Source organism: Gracilinanus agilis, chromosome 2, assembly GCF_016433145.1.
Source record: "Gracilinanus agilis isolate LMUSP501 chromosome 2, AgileGrace, whole genome shotgun sequence".
NCBI lineage: Eukaryota > Metazoa > Chordata > Mammalia > Didelphimorphia > Didelphidae > Gracilinanus > Gracilinanus agilis.
In genome coordinates, this window is record NC_058131.1 from 701220620 (window position 1) to 701239255 (window position 18636).

Here is an 18636-nt window from a genome sequence, read left to right on the forward strand (position 1 = left end):
TCATCTCATCTTTTAAACTTCTCCTCATTTCAGAGCAGGTAGATAATTCAATGAATAAAGAACCAGGTCTGGAGATGGGAGATCCTGTGTTCAGATCTGACCTCATACACTTCCCAGCTGTGTGACCTTGGGCAAATCACTTAACTCCAGTTGCCTAGCCCTTATTACTCTTTTGCCTCAGAACCAATACTCAGTATTAATTTCAAGACAGAAGGTAAAGGTTTTTTTTAACGTTATTTCCTCCTCCTTTCAGAATAAATTTTATTATTTAACTTAGTCATCTAAAATTGAATTACAGTAATGGCTTGTTTTTAACTCTGGGAGAATTTTCATCTTCTTTTCCCCTGATCTGCAAGTAGGACGCCTCATCTTAGCCAGCTCTAGCTTTCTTGCTAACAGTCAAATCACTCAGCCTCAATTTTCTGAGTTGAGCTAGAAGGGACTGAGGATCAGATTGAACCTATGAAGTAATAATAATAATGATGATAATAATGATAATAATCACATAACAATAATAGCATTTACATAGAGCTTTAAGGTCCACAAAGTGCTTTCTAATCAGTATCTCATTTGATCCACACAACAGCATTGGGAGTGGGTGCTAATATTATCTCCCTTTTGCAGATGAGGAAACAAATCACCCTGCTAGTAAATGTCTGAAACAAGATTTGAACTCAGGTCTTCCAAATCCTTGCTCTAACCATTTTACAACCTAGTTCTCTCCTCAAAGGTGGATTCTTGCAAATTGAGTAGGGAAAGTTTCATGAATCACATGATTTTAGAGCTTGGAGAGACCTTAGTGATCTTCCAGTCTGATCCTCTAATTTTAAAGAGGAGAAAGCTAGGGGCAGATCCAAGATTCACCTCTGAGTACTTTGTCTCCAAGGGGTAGTTAGGAGGCCTAGTGGACAGAGTGCCAGTACAGGAGTCAGGAGGATCTAAGTTCAAATCCAGTGTCAGACACTTACTAGCTGGATGACCCTTGTTAAGATCACTGAGGGACTTGATTGTAAAGATGCAATTGTTAAGAAAGGTAAAGCAGAAAGCCCCAGATGACAAAGGAGCTTTAAACCTTCCTTAGGTATAAACAGGAAATCAGATAACACAACTAAACTTCCTGTAGAATCCCTTCAACCAATCACAGTGTGTTTGTTCAGGAAGACTAGACTCCTGGCATCAACTGATGTTCAATTAATGATAACTAAATCAATATTATCAAAATAACAATGATAATTCAATAACATATCTGACTAATGATATTACTGATGGTAGTTAAGCTCAACTTCAGGGAGTAAGACTGGATCCTCCTCTGACCTTCAACTTACCCTAGAACTTCCTTGAGGCTGACCTGTTGCCAAGTTAACCAACAAAAGGTCAGTGGCTGGACTGACTTTTATAAACAAAACTTTTACTGATGTTAATCAAAACAACAAGGGAAACTGATAGAAGGGAAGAGGGTTTTTCAGAATCCCTAAATGAAGTTTGATCTTAGCTCTAAGTACTAAATCTAACAGCTTCAGAATGTTGACAGCTAAGCTAACCAGGCCCACTGGTCAATCTGGCCTGCTTTAGTGGACACTGCTTCCCTATAGACAAATTAGATGGTAGCTTGATTGAAGATAAATAGATGAATAGATGCTCAGCTGCTGACCCAGGGCTGACAAGCCCTGGGCCAGATGATGATATTTAGTTGGTTGAAATATATTTTCTTCCCCACGAGATTGTTGGGTTTGTCAATGAGATGTTGCTATTGGTCAGCCAAGATAGATAAGCCTACCCATGATCCTCCTACCTCTACCCTGGATCCCTGGCTCCAAAATGAGTCTCTGGGTCTAGTCTCTGCCTCCCTTATATAGGGCACAGCCCAACTGACGATTGGTCTCATGCCCCAGGATGGCATCAGGAATCTCCCAAGATTCCAAGTGTCCAACCACAAACCCTGCCCACAGTCATGGCTTCTTGCAAATCCTTGCAAAACTTAACTTGCACCCTACACAAGTCACTTAAACCTATGTACCTCAGGTTCTTCATCTTTCAAATAAGCTGAAGAAGAAAATGGCAAACCACTTCAATATTTTTGCAAAGAAAACCCCCAAAAGGGTCACAAAGAGTCAGACATGCCTGAAACAACTGAAAAACAAGAAACTCAGACTGGGAAAGCAAGTGAGTTGTCCAAGGTCTCATAGCTAAAAAGTATCAGAGAAAGGCTTTTTGCCCTGGACTTCCCAATTCTAAGTCTAGGTCTCTATCCACTACCTGATGCTTCTTCAACAAATATCTTGAATAGTGCTGCCTTTAAAATAAGCATGAAACAATCAAACAAGATCTCATTAGGTACATTTAATTCTTCCACCTTTTGTGGAACTAATATTCTATCAGTAGAAGCTTTCCCAAAGTGTAAAGGATATTTCAAGAGATGGTGTCTCTCCTTTCACTGGGGATATTTAAAGGAAGTCCAAATGGATATTTGTTGAGTGCTACAATAGAAGAGATTCTGGTTCAAATATTTGTTGGCAGAGATGCCCTCTAAGTTTCCTTCAAGACCTGACATCCCATGATTCTGTGATTCTGAAACCCTAGGAGGAGGCCCTCGTGCTCAGGCACTGGAAGTCATGATTGAAATGCTGAGGTTCTAATTTTTTCCCAGGGAAGCTTTTGAAACCCTTCGGGATGATGTCCTTGAACCTCAATTGTAGATAATCTTGTTCTCTCTCTGTCTTTTGTTAATTACTGGTTTTTTTTCCTTCCAGAGCAAATTCTACTTTTCCTGTCCAAACAATCCCAGCAGAAACATCAAGTAAAACAATGGCCCAAGCCTTGCTCAACAGAATGTTGAGTTTGGTGCTACAAAGCTGACATATGCTAGGTTTTCTGCTAATTAAACATGTAAAATTCTCTGAGCAGATTAATATTTATAAACACACACATATATGTTACATACACACACATATTCATATTTATATACATACCTAAAAGTCCACCTAAGCCAAGAAATCCAAAATTCTCCCTTGCAAGAATTTTTGCCTAACAATGCATTCTTGGAAGGAGCAGATACTTAGCATCATACTATCTCTGAGTCTCTGAGTCAGAAGAAACCTCGTGGGTCTCCTAGTCTTACTCAAGCCTCCCCAGTGATGTTCTCTGCAATGTCCTCCCCCCAAATGGTGACCCAGCATTTCTCCTGAAGATTTCTTTTTAGGGGAACCTACTTTCTTTGACATTACACTTAGGGTTAACTTTCATCAGGAAGAAGTTTTTCTTTCTATCAGCCTTAAGTTTTCCTCTTCAAACCTACTTATTCTAATTTTCCTTGAACACACACACACACACACACACACACACACACACACACACACACACACACACACACACACACTGAGGATTGGATTGGGAAGACTCCCTGGGAATAACAAAATGAATGGTGATGAGAACACTGTGTGCTGTTCTTTAAAGTGGTGGTGCTGAAATTCATTTCTCATTGTCATGCCATAGAGACTTTTGTGAATTTGTCTTTAAAAAATTTTAAATGAAAAAAGCCAAAACATATATACACACAAACAAAACAAACCACTTTGTCTTTTTTTTGTGAAATCCCTAACCTGATTAGTACAACCAGATCACTTTTTCCTCCCAGCTCCTGGCTCAAGATACTGATTTTAAAAAAATGGTGTCAGAATTCGTAAATGTGTGAGAGTTCCCAGTGAGAAACTCCTCCACTAATGCAGATTGGAAACTGCTGGGAATTAGAGTAAGTCTAGGTCACTAATAGGTTGATTGACTTATCCAAGGACACATAGCCAAAATATGTCAGAAGTGGGACTTGAACTTGGGACCTCTGAGACTCAGGCTATTACACTATCCATTAGACATTGATACACATTTTAAAATTTCACTTACCTTTATAGTCATTGGCTATAAGCTGAATGTATTTAAGAAAACCTTAACTATTAAATGAATCTACTTCGTTCTGTATATTATTAAAATAGACCACCACTGAACATTTTAAAAGTTCATGTTATTCAAGTCTTTAGAGAATTATATATTCCTTAAATATAAGTGAATATATTTTTAAGATTACCCTGATAACCTGACATATCTGTTTTAAGTGATTGTAAATAAAGCTCAGATTAAATATTTTATATTTTTCAATTATGCTCCTTTGCAAGTAGGAAATAAAATCAATTCCTATCATCACATGAAGGGTAGGAGTCAGATGATCTGGGTTCAATTCTACCTGGCACTAACTAGCCATACAACCCTGGACAAACAATTTTACCTCTGTGGGCCTCTTTCCTCATCTATAAAATAAAAGGATCAGACTGGATGACTTCTAAATTCCCTCCCAGATTTAATAATCCATTAAATCTATCACACTTGGGCTATATTAAATTATCTGACTATGGATTCTTTCTCTTAATATACTATAAATTATTTGAGTGACAAAATGTTTTTCATTTTAATCATTGAATCTCAGAGCCTAGACTACTGCTGAGCATACAGGAAGTGCTTAATAAATGCTTGTTGCATGAGTGATTATCAACCCTTCAAACATAATAGAAAACAATAAAATTAGAGCTAATATTTCTATAACTCTATGAATTTAATATTTCATTTTATAAGATCAAGGAACTGAGAGCTGGAAGAGTGATCATCTAGAAAAAGCTTCTTATTTTACAGAGAAGAAAGTTGAGACTTAGAAGACAGAAATGACTTCCCCAAGGTCACAGGAAGCAGGTATCCAGAATCAGTTTTAAGTCCTCCCCCTCCCCCTTCTGATTCAGACTTCAGCTTTCTTTCCTGGATACCCTGGCATTTTAGAAAATAAAAAGAAAGAGAAAAAAATAGTGTCTGCTTTTCTGGGCCTTTATCCAAATAGGCATCCAGCAGCAATGAAATCCATAAGCCCAGTCCCTCCTCTGAACAGAGAGATGATGATATAGAGCTTTCTGAGCAAATTGTACTGGCTTTGTGAAACTCTTAACACCCAGGGAATTTTTAGGCATTATAAATGAACATTCATTCTTCTTCCTTTGGTCTTTAGTTCCTGTCCCAGTTTGGCCCCAGGCTCAGCAGGTACTTGGCGAGGGATTGAGAAAAGGCATATGGTAATGCAGACCCTTAAGTAGGGAAACTGGCCCAAAGGCTGGGGGATTTTTCTAGTGTGAAATTAGGAAGCTTCTCCTGAGTCTCCTGCCTCTCTGCTAGAGAAATAGCCACAGCTTGAGGAGATTCTTGGCTATACTCAGGAGCAATCTTTTAACACCTAGTTAAAGGAAGAGAGTAGAAAATCTGGAGATAAATGACAAGTCCATACCTCCTTCCTTCATCCCAATGCCAATGAAGATGTTTCAATTCCTGACTCTGAAAGGTCATAGTGTAGTTTGGCTGTTTATTAAGAGAATGAAATGGAGTAATAAGAGAGGAACATCTAAGCAAAAAAAAATCCAGCTGTTTCCCTTTAATTTTTAAAGAAGCTTTCTTCCCAAGTAGTAAGTGTGCTGCACTTTTAAGACAGGAGACCTTCCCTGGGGATGAGAACTTCCTGAATGGTTACCTTGGGAGGTAGCAGGTTCCCCTTCACTAGAGGTGAATGTATAAGCACTTGCCAGGTACACTATAGAAGGAATTTGTGTTCAAGTAGGTGGAGATTCCTTCAACTTAGATCCTAGGCACCAATATGGCACTATGGATAGAACATTGACCACGGGACAGGAAGATCTGGGTTTGAATCTTACCCCTGACCCTCCCTACTTGTGTGACTATGAGTAAGTCAATTATCCTCTCTTGCCTCAGTTTCCTCATTTGGTGAAATGGGCATAATCAAATATAATAAAAATTGGGTATAATAATAGTATCTACTGGGGCAGCTAAGTAGCATATTGGGTAGAAAGCTAGACTTTGGCTTGGGAAAATCTGGGTTCAAATTTGTTCTTAGTTACTTCCTAGGCTGTGTGACCCTAGGCCAGTCACTTAGTCTCAGTTGCATAGCCCTTGTTGTTCTTCTGTCTTAGAATCAATACTAAGACAGAAGGTAAGGGTTAAAATAATAATGATGGTATCTCCCTTTCAGGGTTGTTGTGAGGACAAAATGAGAGAACATGTAGAAAATACTTTGCAAATCTTAAAGTGCTATATAAATGGTAGCTATTATTAATCTGAGATTCTGCATGGCATGCATTTTTTGAATGATTTTATTTCTGAGTTGGAGGCAAACACCATTCTGGAGGTTGTCAACATTCCAGCATCATGCATCTGTTGTATTTATGATAGAAACAAGAGAGAAAAGAGTGTTTAGTCATCTGCAGCTTCCATTTGGTGTCAAACACATTCTGTTCCCCAGACTGGGACTGGGCCAATCTTTTTTATATCTCAATGCAGACATATTTAAAGGGGCAAGCCCCAAGCAACTAATTTTGGGGACCCACACAGGGAATGCTTTCTCTGCTCATCAAAATGTCGATTATGAGAAATCCATATGATAGCTGAGATTTGCTTCTCGTTGGGCGTATCATGTCTTATCTCTTCCACAATAACTATAGCTGACCTCTTTTATAAATTCAAAAGAGTATGGGTAAGTTTGGAAGAGTGGTAAATGTTTCTAAAAAAAGTCCTATGCAACTTTCAGGACACAGAAAAGGCTCCAGTATATATAAAACCAGTGGATTGGTTGAGTTCTATTGAGAGCCAATCAATGTGGGTTGGAATCCTATTTGGATATTGTGGAAACAGTTCCAGAGAACCTAGATTCAAATCCTGCTTCTGCTAATTACTCCCTAGGTAGCTTTGGGCAAGGCTTTTTTTCCTTTTTGAGTCTCAGTTTCCTTATTAGTAAAATGAAGTAGAGAAGGGAGTATGCCAGTCATAGGAGAAAGATTGTGATTCTGGAGTCAGAAGATTTAGGTTCATATCCCACTTCCTGGTGGCAGTGTGTTACAATGGAAAGGGTATTTTCTCCCTCTCTGGAATGAGAGGACCTGGGTTCAAACCTTGCCTCTGATGCTTACCACTTCTTTTATCTTGTTTGAAGTTACTTATTCTCTTCAGGTCTCAGTTTCCTCTTCCATAAAAAGTTGGGGGGGGGAGATTATACTAAATGCTGTCTGTGGTTCCCTTTCACATCCATCCAAAGATGTCCCTTGACATCTCTGCTTCCACATTCTCAAAGGTAACTCTCTGCCCTGATGCTCTATTTTCCTACTCACTATTATTTGTTCCTTGATGCAGATGAAGGTAAATGGGAAACAAGCAGTCCCAGACTCACAAGTAAGTCAGGGGAACTTAATGGGAAGAAATTGTAAGAGGCAAACTATTTATTGATCTTTGGCTCAGTGTTCAAAGTTGCATTGGCTCCCATAGATGATAATTAAACCACATTTCAGGGACTTTCTATATTATGGATATTTAGAGCCTCTTGTCAGTTTTCATGGCTAGCATGGATAAAACAAATCAGAAAGGCAAGGAAGGGATAAAACTCCTGAAAAGGAACCTTATTGAACTCTACCAGTCTTTCCTGTTTAAAGCAATTTGGTTTAGAGTATTATGCTATCAACTAAGACCTGGATTCATATCCAGCCTCCAACATTTAATTAAGCAATGGACTTGACCTTACTGAACCTTACTTTTTCCCATCTGTAAAATGGGGATAATCTTACCAGTGATCTCACAGGGCTGTAGTGAGGTTCAAATATGTTATAGATAAATGTTCTATCAGAATGACTTCAGGCTACATATGAATGATCTTGTTCCAGCACAATTTATTGGCTGAGTTTCCAGGATACTTTGAGGTTCATATTTCATTATAGATATTCGTTATCTACTAGTCCATAAAAGAGAGAGAGTTTCCGATTTATTATTGTTAATAGTAAAAATAATAATTCCTAATACTTTTTAGTTACATGGTAGATAGTTTCAGATAGAAAAATTTTTAGCTATAAACTTTCAATGAACTCTAGAGGAATGGAAAACATTATATTTCCTTTAAAAGGATAAGAAAAGAACTTATAGCTTTAAAAAAAAAAAGCTTTGCAGATTCTTTCCTCCCCTTTTCTGACTGGCACACTAGGCTGCACTAGAATTTAGTCATACTCTTCTCCTTGGTGGTTTGTCTAGTACTCTTAGAATTCACCCTTCATGCATTTCAACTACCTGATATACATTAATGGCTCAGAATGTATACCTCTGAGTCTCTTCAGCCTACTATTATATGGTATCTGTTTTCCATATGAATTTGAAGAAATCTTTTCCCCCATTTATTGAACTTATCCAACTGCTACAAAATGGGAATGTGGGATATTGAGATACTTTCAAAACTGAGTTCAAGAAGCCTTTCCCATTTCTCAAGATGGCAGTGCTTATTTCACCATTAAGAAATTTCCTCTCTCTCTTTCCTCCTCTCTCCACTTTCATTTCTTTATGATACATTCCCATAAGATTATAAGCTTCTTGAATATAGGAGTGCTTTCAACTGTATTTCTATAATTCCTTCCATTTAAAAAATATCCAGTATTGCACAATTCTTTGTGACCCCATTTAGGGTTTTCTTGGCAAAGAGAATGAAGGAAAAACAACAACAACAACAACATAACACCATCTAGCACAGTTTTTGGTACATTAAAAGAACTTAATTACTTACCTTTTGTTTCAGATGTGATTTCACCAATGTAGGGAGCTCCTTCTATTGATTCCTATGAATAACTATTATTCAACTGATAGTCTTAGAGAGTGGCCTGGGAGTTCTGAGGCACTGAATGACTTACCTAGGATTACAGTCAATATGTGGCAGAGGCAAAACTTGAACCCCAATCTTCATGCCTGCAGTTGCCTCTATAGTCACTCTATATGCTATGCTATCTCTCAAATGGCGCAAAGTAGGTACATGCTTGTGGAATGTGGTACAGTGGAAGGAGCACTGGTTCTAGAATCAGAGAAACTGAGTTCGAATGCTGCCTTTGTAAACCGTTACTACCAGTGTGACCTTGGGGAAAGCACATGAATACTCAGGCTTCAGTTTTCTCATCTGTAAAAATGTGAGGGTTGGAGCAGGTGGTCTCTGAGGTCCCTTCTGCTTCTAAATCTATATTCTAATGTAAAAACATTAAAATTCCCTCTGTTGTCTCATGACCTCTTAGTTGTAAAAATCGGATATTTTCTGAAGACTTTCCTTCCCCATCCATTGTAGCCCTTCCATCTTGCATCTTACTGCTCAGTTAAGGCCAAACACTCCACCTTCTAATTTCTGCTTGGGGAAAAACAGTCAAATTAGCAGGTGTTTGTTTGCTGATGGGATGGGAAGCTGCCCAGTGGCTACTGAGCCAGCTAACAGGCATATCTTGGCCAAGGAAAGACTGGGGACAGCAGCCAAGAAAACAAGGAGTCCAAATAACAAAGATCCGTGGGATTTGGGGCTGAATAGCTCAGTCTTGAGAAAACAAAATCCCAGCTCAGAGGATGCTTCTCATTCTACACATCCTTTCCCCCTCTCTTTCCCTGGGTTCCCTCTCTCTTTTCTTACATGAGAAATGTAATGGATTAGAGTTGCCAAAAATACAATTAGATACCTGAAAGAATCCAGCAAACAATTTGCATGGGGTTTTGGTTTGCTGATTAGGTATCTGTTGAGTCATTTCACTTGATTAGAAATGTGGCTTACATGCTTCATTGGCACTATTGGAGGACATGGAAAAGTGTGTCAATAGCAGAGGCATTAACACCTTGTGATCATGATTTGTACCTTTGAAGGGCAGTATACACACATATGAAGTCAGAGATCCATTGATTTATTGAAGTCATGGTACATGATAGATATAGATGATTCTCAGGTCTATGGATCCAGCAGTTCTTGATATCTTTTTTTTTAAACCCTTACCTTCTGTCTTAGAACCAATACTGTTGGTTCTAAGGCAGAAGAGTGGAAAGGGCTAGGCAGTGGGGATTAAGTGACTTGCCCAGCATCACACAGCTAGGAAGTGTCTGAGACCAGATTTGCACCCAGGACCTCCCATCTCTGGGTCTGGCTCTCACTTGCCCCCTTGATATCTTTTTAATGTTAATTTTTTATATCTTGTAAATATTCACCAGTTCCATGAAAGTTGTCCCTTTAATTGTCATACAGTTGGGCAAAATCCATTCTAGTATTTTTCTTTATTCTTCACTTAACTAACTTAATTCTAGAGAACTGATAGATTAAAGAACAAATCAGAGAAACAATAGGTATTTTCATTAAAGCAGGTGACACCAATGAGAGAACATACCCAATTTGTGGCATGTAACCAAAGCAATCCTTATGGAAAAAATGATCAGCATGATCTAGTAGTTTTCTTTATTCTTCACTTAAATAACTTAATCCTAGAGAACTGATAGATTAAAGAACAAATCAGAGAAACAATAGGTATTTTCATTAAAGCAAGTGACACCAATGAGAGAACATACCCAATTTGTGGCATGTAGCCAAAGCAATCCTTATGGAAAAAACTGATTAACATGTTGGCCAATCCACTAAAATAAATAACCTTCTCCCTAAAATCTTAAACTAGAAAAATTAAAAGCTAAAACTTCAATTAAACAATAAAATAGTCTGAAAATCAAAGAAGACATTAATAAAAATGAAAGCAAAGATTGAATGAATAATTAAAACTGATTTTAAAAAAGTAATAAAATAATTTGAAACCCTCTCCTTTGCTTTCTGATTTTAATATCATTTCCTCTCTATGACAAAAACAGTATTCTCTTCCTCCAGTACCTTAGTGACACATTTAGAAATATATACTTTTGATGTAAAAAAAAAAACTTTCTGAAATGTCAATAGTTGATTGAGTACAATCAACTGGTTTTTCTTTATTTCTTATTTATCTTCTCCAAGAATTCTCATAATTCAATGGTATTATTTCTCTTTGGAGAGGCAGCTAGGTAGCACAGTAGATAGAGTGTTGGACTTGGAGTCAGGGAAACCTAGATTCAAATCCTGTTTCAGACACTGAATACACAACACTGAGCAAGTCCTTTAAAATCTCTTAGTGTCAGTTTTCTCATCTATAAAGTGACAGTTATAATAGTGCCTGCCTCAATGGATTATTTTGAGGATCTGAGGATCAAATGAGATCATTTACCTATAGTACTTTGTTAGCCTTTTTGTGGTATGTAAATGTTATGACGGAGATGATAATGAAGATGATGGTTATATATTGGCTCTTTTGCTTTTCGTCCAGTTGACTTTTTCCAATGAAAAACATTTGATAATCCCAGTCCTTTTTAGGGATGCCGTTTGTTTCTCCTGAATGGATAGGAGATTTGGATTTCTCTCAGGGTACATCAGAGTTCCTTGAGTAGGGATAGCAAAGAGTAGGCTGGGCAGAACAAATTTACTAAGAACTACATTTTTTTTCATAACCCATCTTGGTCTACCGTCATCTCAGCATTAAAGTGATTTCAATTTGCAACCAGATATACATAGCTGTTATCCCAGGAAAAGAGTGATGATATTTTACATTTTGACTTCTTTGGGGTTTTACATTAACTTTATGGTCTATCTGCCAAAGCCCAGCTAAACATGGATGCTGCCATCCTAAATATTTAAAAAAGAGTGCCATTTGTATCTCACTTTGGATGAGATTGCGTATGAAGTTTCGATTAGGTCCTAATAAACAGTGAATTTTCTACAGCTGTTTCTTGATATTTATGCTTCCAAATCTTCTGTCCTCTGAGGAGCCATGCATGGTTTCTAGACATTAAATTATTTATCCGCCAAACAGCCCTTTGGAGTAGATAGCTTATGCCATAAAATATTAGGGAATTTGTTAAAAGTTAAAAAAAAAAACAATCACCAAGACCTTCCAAGAAAATAAAAGAGTAAAGCTATAGGGGGCAAAGAAAGGGCAATGATAGTTATAATATTTGTCCAGTTTCTTATAGTTTTCAAGGTCAAGTCAATTTATAGGATTAGAGGAAATGATCTAAATTTAGAGGGAGAAAGGACCTGAAAGTCCATCTAGTCACAATCATGTTCATAGATCTTGAGTTATAGAAGACTCAGAGGTCACCTAGTCAAAATTGTTCATTTCACTGATGTTAGAATCAAGGACCAGAGTGACATGCTAACTCAATATTTATTAGGTGCTTATTATAGGCTGGGAACTCTGTTAAGTGCTGAGGAAAATCCACTCCCACCCCCAAATAAATCAATCCCTTTCCTCAAGGAGCTTGCATTCTTCCGGGAGGAGGCAACATATATACACAGATGAGTAAATACGAGATGCCTACAACATAAAAGCAAAGTTTTTTTTAAGGGGAAGAGGATAACAACTTGATAGGAGTTTGGGAAATGACCAGTGAAGGGGACCACTTGGGACAAGCCTTGAATAAAGCACCCATGGGACTATTGTCTTGTTTAATTCTTTTGTTGGGGGGGTCAGATATTTTTAGTCCCATTTTGTAGTTGGAGAAACTGAGGCATAGATAGATTAAATTATTTGTTTCAGGATACTTAGCTAATTAGGATCATCAAATCATAGCTTTGGGGTTGATTGGGTCTATAGAGGTCATTTTCACACTATTTTCCAGATGAAGAAATTGATTCTGGTAAGGAAAGTGCCTTGTCCAAGGTGATGAAGGTATTGTTGCAGAGACAGGGAGTCACTGTATCAATCATACTATGCCCTAATGGCAAAGTCAGGACTAGAACTTAGATCTCCTGGCTCCTATCCAGGGCTTTTTTGAGAAAACTAATGAAATGCAGGTGGGTGAGAGCATGACATAAATATAAGAAGAAGGGCTCTCTTCTTTGAGACTTGATGAGTGAGCACATCAAGCTGACAGCTTCTTCTAAATATCTTCTGCCTCACATTGTTCAGAGGAGCGAATCTTTTCCCAAATCCCTACATGAACTTAGGAGAAGAGATCGACATTCAAGGGGGAAAACATTAAAAATATAGCACTGCATAATGTTTGTTAGGCCCTGAGAGGCTGGAACATTTCTATGTTATCAGGAGATAACTGGACTCTGGCACCCACTTGAGTGAATGATGCTGGGGAGTTTAAATGCCTCTGGTCCACTCCATAGTGTTGATCTCTCTTCATCACCAATCACTCAGATCCCAAAGATCAGGATTGCTAGAAGTAATACAAGAAGGGGAATGGGAAAACCTTATAGATCACTGTTCTATACTCAAAAGGGATAGTGGGCAAATGGAATTTGGGAATTATCCTTCTATAACACACCTACAGAAGCAGTGTTGCCTAATGGATAGAGATCACACACTTAGAACTGGAAGCAACATTAAGTTTAGACTCCCACCTCATTTCATGAATGAGGAAACTGAGCATTAAAGAAGTTGTATCATATGGCTAATAGATGTCTAAGGTGGGATTTGGCCCCCAATATTTTCTGAACTCTATTATACTTCTGGGATTGCTCTCAGGGTTAGGAAGCACTGGGACTATCTCTGATCTGTGTCACATCTTAGCTGTTCAACTGAACAGATATCTTCAGAGAGCTCTAGGCACTCTATGTTGCAGAGTAGGTGCTAATCTGTGTTGATAGAGGAAGGTCCCTATACCAATGAAATAATTGGTTTAGTCTTTGCTCTCCCCATTTTTACCCTAAAGGAGAAACTCATGTGGTTTCCAGGGTTTCCATGAGGAGAGATGCAAGTGAACTGATATAGGAAGGACCAGTTCACTTTTGCTCCAGCTGTCCCAATGGAATCCTTAACTTGTTCTTGGCATTACTATTCCTATTTCGTAAGAGAAGCACCAGCTCTATGACCATATCATTCACATCCCTGAAGCTTAATTGATGTCTGCCTTTAATAGAGTTGAGTCTATGCTGAAAGAAAAGCAGAATTTCTTTCTGCAAATCTGGTTAACTCTATCCAAGTCTGAGGAAATGTGCTTTTCCTTCCCTTCTCATAGGACTTAAAATCTCCAGCCCAGAGGGATGAGATTGCAGGGGCCCGGGCCTCATTGAAGGAAAATTCTCCTCTCTTGCATTCGATTTGTTCGGCATGCCTGGAGCATGATGATGTGGCCTCTCTCCAAGCCAGCAAGGATACGGTTTGTGATGAGATCCAGAATGCCCTTGATGTGATTTCTAATGCATCACAAGGAATCCAAAGCCCAAAGACTGAGCTAGAACCTCCGTCAGCCACACTGGGAAGTGCATTGGATGAACTTGAGGTAAGATAATAAGTAAGCTACCAGCATCAAACTGATAAGATTCTGAGATACCCTGGAAAATGGACTTTGTTTAAAGCCCTTCTCAATCTGGCCCTAGTATCCCTTCTAGTCTTATTGCATATGAATCCTGTTAACTTACTTTATTATGGTCCAGCAAAAGTGACTGTATTGCTCTTCAAACATGGCATTCCATTTAGAGTATTTATGAGTTTGTATGAGCCACATTCCATGTCTCTTTGCTTCCTACTCTTAGAATCCTCAGTTTCTTTAACAACTAAATATCATCTGCTATATGAGCTCTTTTCTGAACTTATCAGCAGTGAGTACAAAATTCCTTTGAAGTTATCTTATATATTTAGATTTGTGTTTATTTTATATCCACTTGCATATGTATATGTATGGATACATACACATGCATGTTGTTGTCCTTGATGGAATGTATGGCTATTGAAGGCTGGAATCATCATTATTAGTTGTTATTATTCAGTTGTTTCAGTCATGCCTGATTCTTCATGAACCCATGGAGTGATTTACCCTTTCCTCCTTTAGTGCAACATGGAAAATGGCAGGGTGGAATTCCTGTAAGATACAGGGTCAAGCCCCACCCATAATTCCAGGGAACCCTCTCTGGAGAACTCTGGGTGAGGGGACAGTTTGAAAGCAGTTAAACAGTTGATTCCTGGGGGTTGAAGTCAGCAGGTCACTCTGCTTGCAGTTCCTGTTTTTGGGATTTCTTTGGAGACCATCTGGGGCAAGAACCATTTTGGTTCTGCTCAGTGGTTTGCTTGTTTAGCTGAACTAGACCTTTCTAGCAATAGCACAATTGTTATTTAGATATTTAGATATTAGAAGTGATAATTACAGGCTTGGGGGCAAGCTATCTAAAAGTCTGTCACTCCCTCCTGGGGGGGGGGAAGGGCAGTTTCTACCTAACAGTTCAGGGTTTCCCAGATTGTATCCAAATCCTTGAAACCCCTTCCCTGTCTTCCCTTCCTCTTTTATCAGTAAAAACTTCACCTTTTGGGAACAGTGCCTGTTTATTATTCTGGGGATACTTACATCCAACTTCAGCTAAGTTTCCTTCAGCTATCTGGCCCATACAAGTTAGATTCCTCTGTCCCCGATAACAACAAGACCTCAAGCTTCTCCTATTGTCCCTCTGTCAAACCTGTGGGGAATATAAATTGAGAAAGTGAACATCATTAGAGATTTGTCTTGCTGAGCCTTGCCAGAAGACATCAGTCCTGCCTCCATTTCCAACTGATTTTCAACTGCTTGGTGGGAGGGGGGAGAGTAAAGAGTACTTACCCCTCCCCACTCACTCTAGCCTGTGTATGTGTGAGCAGTGAGTCCCGCAGGTTTCTAGTTTCAGGCCATCTCTTCAGCTTCCCAAACATCTCTGTTAAAATCAACATAACATTTAGTCCACTTTAAAGATGAGGAAACTGAGGAAACAGGGTGAAGTGACTTCCCAGCCAGGGCCACAGAGCTCTCTCTGAGGCCAGATTTGAACTCAAAAAGATGAGTTTTCTTGATTCTAAGTCTAGTGCTCTCTTCACTGTGCTATCTAGCTTCCTATTTTATTTTTGTTATTTTTTTGGTTAAATTTTGTTCCTCTAGTATAGTTCTTGGCACATATCAGACTTTAATAAGTACCTTTGATTATCAATAGGAGAAAATCCTTTATGCCCAAAGACCCTGATTCCTTTGTCCTGTCTCTGAAGATAGTGATAAATGTTGAGTGGGCCAGATGATTCAATAGAAAAACTACCTTATTTCTTAAAAGTCCAAAATCTAAATGAAGGGTCAGATAACAAAAAAAAAAAAATACTGACTGACAAGACTAGGAATAAATGATAGATAAAAACAATTCATGCCAATTTTTTTCTTTTGAAAAGACTTTTCTATAAAAACACTGATATTTCACTGGTAACATAAAAAGAAAGAAATTCACAGTCTATTATGCATAGATTCTATATAAAAGGTTTATTAGAGGACCTGGGCAAGAAGTCCAGGAAGTAAAAAGGCATAGATGGGTGGTAACATATAGCCCTGGAGGGTGTACTCATGTCAATGAGACAATGGATCCACTGGAGTATTGAACAAGTGTTTGTGTAGACACTGCAATTAACAAACGGTTTATTCCAAATCCTACTGTTCTAATTATATATTTAGTAGATGCTTGATGGAATTAGAAACCAATGAAGGAATAACCTTGAAATGTTCCTTTCTTGACTCCTGAAAGTAAAATAGGCAATTTGGTTTCTAATCCAACACTCCTATTATTTATTTCTTAATTATTAATTTCTTCATGAAATTTTTGGAAAACAATGCAAATGTAAATGTTCATGCTAGAGGTAATTCCTTAGGTCTTGTTGTATTTTGGATTGCTTGCCCTGCATATTTTAACATTTATTCATTCAGTAGTCTAGATATCACCTGCTCTGATCAGGCTACATCTGGTGTAGTAAATTCAGTAGCGGGTGCCAGATTTTAGAAAGAGCATTCATAAGTGTTGGGCTACCAAGTGGTGAAGGTATCATAAGATCCTAGACTTCAAGCTTGAAGGAACCTTAGAGACCATCTAGTCCAACTTCCTCATGTTATACATAAGGACTCTGAGGTCTAGAAAGGTTCAATGATTTGTCCAAAGTCACACTATAGAAAATAGAAAAGTCAGGATCCCAAACCAAGTAGTCTGACTCCCCTACCTTCTCCATTGTACCACAATGCCTACAGATCATCTCTAGTAAGGATGAATTGAAGGAACTGTAGATGATTAGCCAGGAGAAGAGAAACCTTAGGAGAATTCAAGGTCAGAACATAGTTTAAGCTCTTAAATTAGTTATTTTGCTCATTTTTCCTTTGGGCCAATTCTTTGTGTTATATCAGATTTCTATTTGTTTAAAAGAAATAAAGTGAGCAAAAATATTAACTTTTTCAGGACATTAAAAGAAAAAGAGAGAAAGAATTGGACTAGATGGCCTGAATAATTCCTTTTACCTCTTGGAGAGAAATAAAATCATGGCCTTTAACCATTTGAAGAGTTGCTATTGTGACAAAGGTTTAGATTCATTTCTGTCACCAGGGGGCAGAGCTTGGAATGATTGTAAAGCAGCAAATTTTCTTTTGCTTGGGTATTCTTGTTCTTTTCATTCAATAAATAATCAAGTCGAAATCTTTTCAGTTCAATAACTGAAGCTGAGGACATTATATATTCCTGATCAGTGTTTGTTAATTGATTCACCGAATCATTGAATTTAGAACTGGAGAGGAACACGGAGACTATTCAGTCCAATATCCTAATTTTATAGGTAATTTTCATCTGGAGGTAAAGATACTTACCCAAGATGCCTTGCCCAGGGTTATACTGCTTAGTAAGTGGCAGAGACAGGATTCTGAGGCCACTTTTTTTTAACAACAAATCCATTGCTTTTTCCATATAATTTCTTTCTTCAGTTCACTTTATTGAAGAAATATTTTTTCCCTTGAGACTCCTAACCTATGCAAATCAGAGAGGAGTCAATAAATATAACAATAGATGAAGCTACTGTGAAGTGAATTGCTGAATGCTCTAATGTATGAGAAACCATATCTCAGATGGTTTTAGAGAAAGGATCATTATTGAGGAAAGATGAAGAGCAGGGGTGAGACATCAGTCTGCCATAAAGGAAATGAGTACAGGATTAGATTAAGGAAGGTCTTGAAAGTACCCATGTATTTCTTAGGCTTTTCCCAGCATGTATTTGGCACATGATGCTCCTAATGGGTATGGGAAATGTCATAGCAGGTAAGTTACTTACAAATAAGGACTTTTCAGTTCTACTCTCTCCCCAACCCTGTTCTTCTCAAGTTGAGCATGTATGGTTGCTACAGCCAGAAAACAGCTAAATCTAGAAAAGAGGGTTATTAAATCACCAGTTGAAGGCTGAAAGAGATCTTTGAGGTCATCTAGTCTAATTATTTTATTTAATATCCTGAAAAAGTTAATACTCATGTTTGCTTTGTTTTCTTTTACACAAATGGAAATTTGACATGATACAAAGAATTTACCCAAAGGGCAAATAAACAAAATAGCAGATTTCAAGTTTAAAACGTGTCCCAACCTTCAAAGACACACTTCCCAATGTGACTGGCATTTTGATACTACTGGGATATGAATTGGACAATTCTATGTAGAGTAATTACTAGTTTCAAGAAGGCCTTGATGGTATTTTACCTGGGAGAGGACACATTGGTCCATAGATATGTGAAAATTATAGCTGGGAAGACCATGCAATGCTAAAGCTCAGACTGAGCTTAAAACATGGAATGGGGGGGCAGCTGGGTAGTTCAGTGGAGTGAGAGTCAGGCCTAGAGACAGGAGGTCCTAGGTTCAAACCCGGCCTCAGCCACTTCCCAGCTGTGTGACCCTGGGCAAGTCACTTGACCCCCATTGCCCACCCTTACCACTCTTCCACCTATGAG

The 18636-nt window shown here is 38.2% G+C and overlaps 1 protein-coding gene across 1 annotated transcript in view; it reads left to right on the plus strand.

The window, feature by feature from the left end:
* Positions 1-18636, plus strand: part of CTNNA3 (catenin alpha 3) — a 2010564-nt gene that overhangs the window by 389982 nt on the left and 1601946 nt on the right. Inside the window, exon 5 of the mRNA XM_044660319.1 lies at positions 13906-14169. Within this exon, the coding sequence (XP_044516254.1) occupies positions 13906-14169 (264 nt within the window). The remainder of the gene's footprint in view (positions 1-13905; positions 14170-18636) is intronic.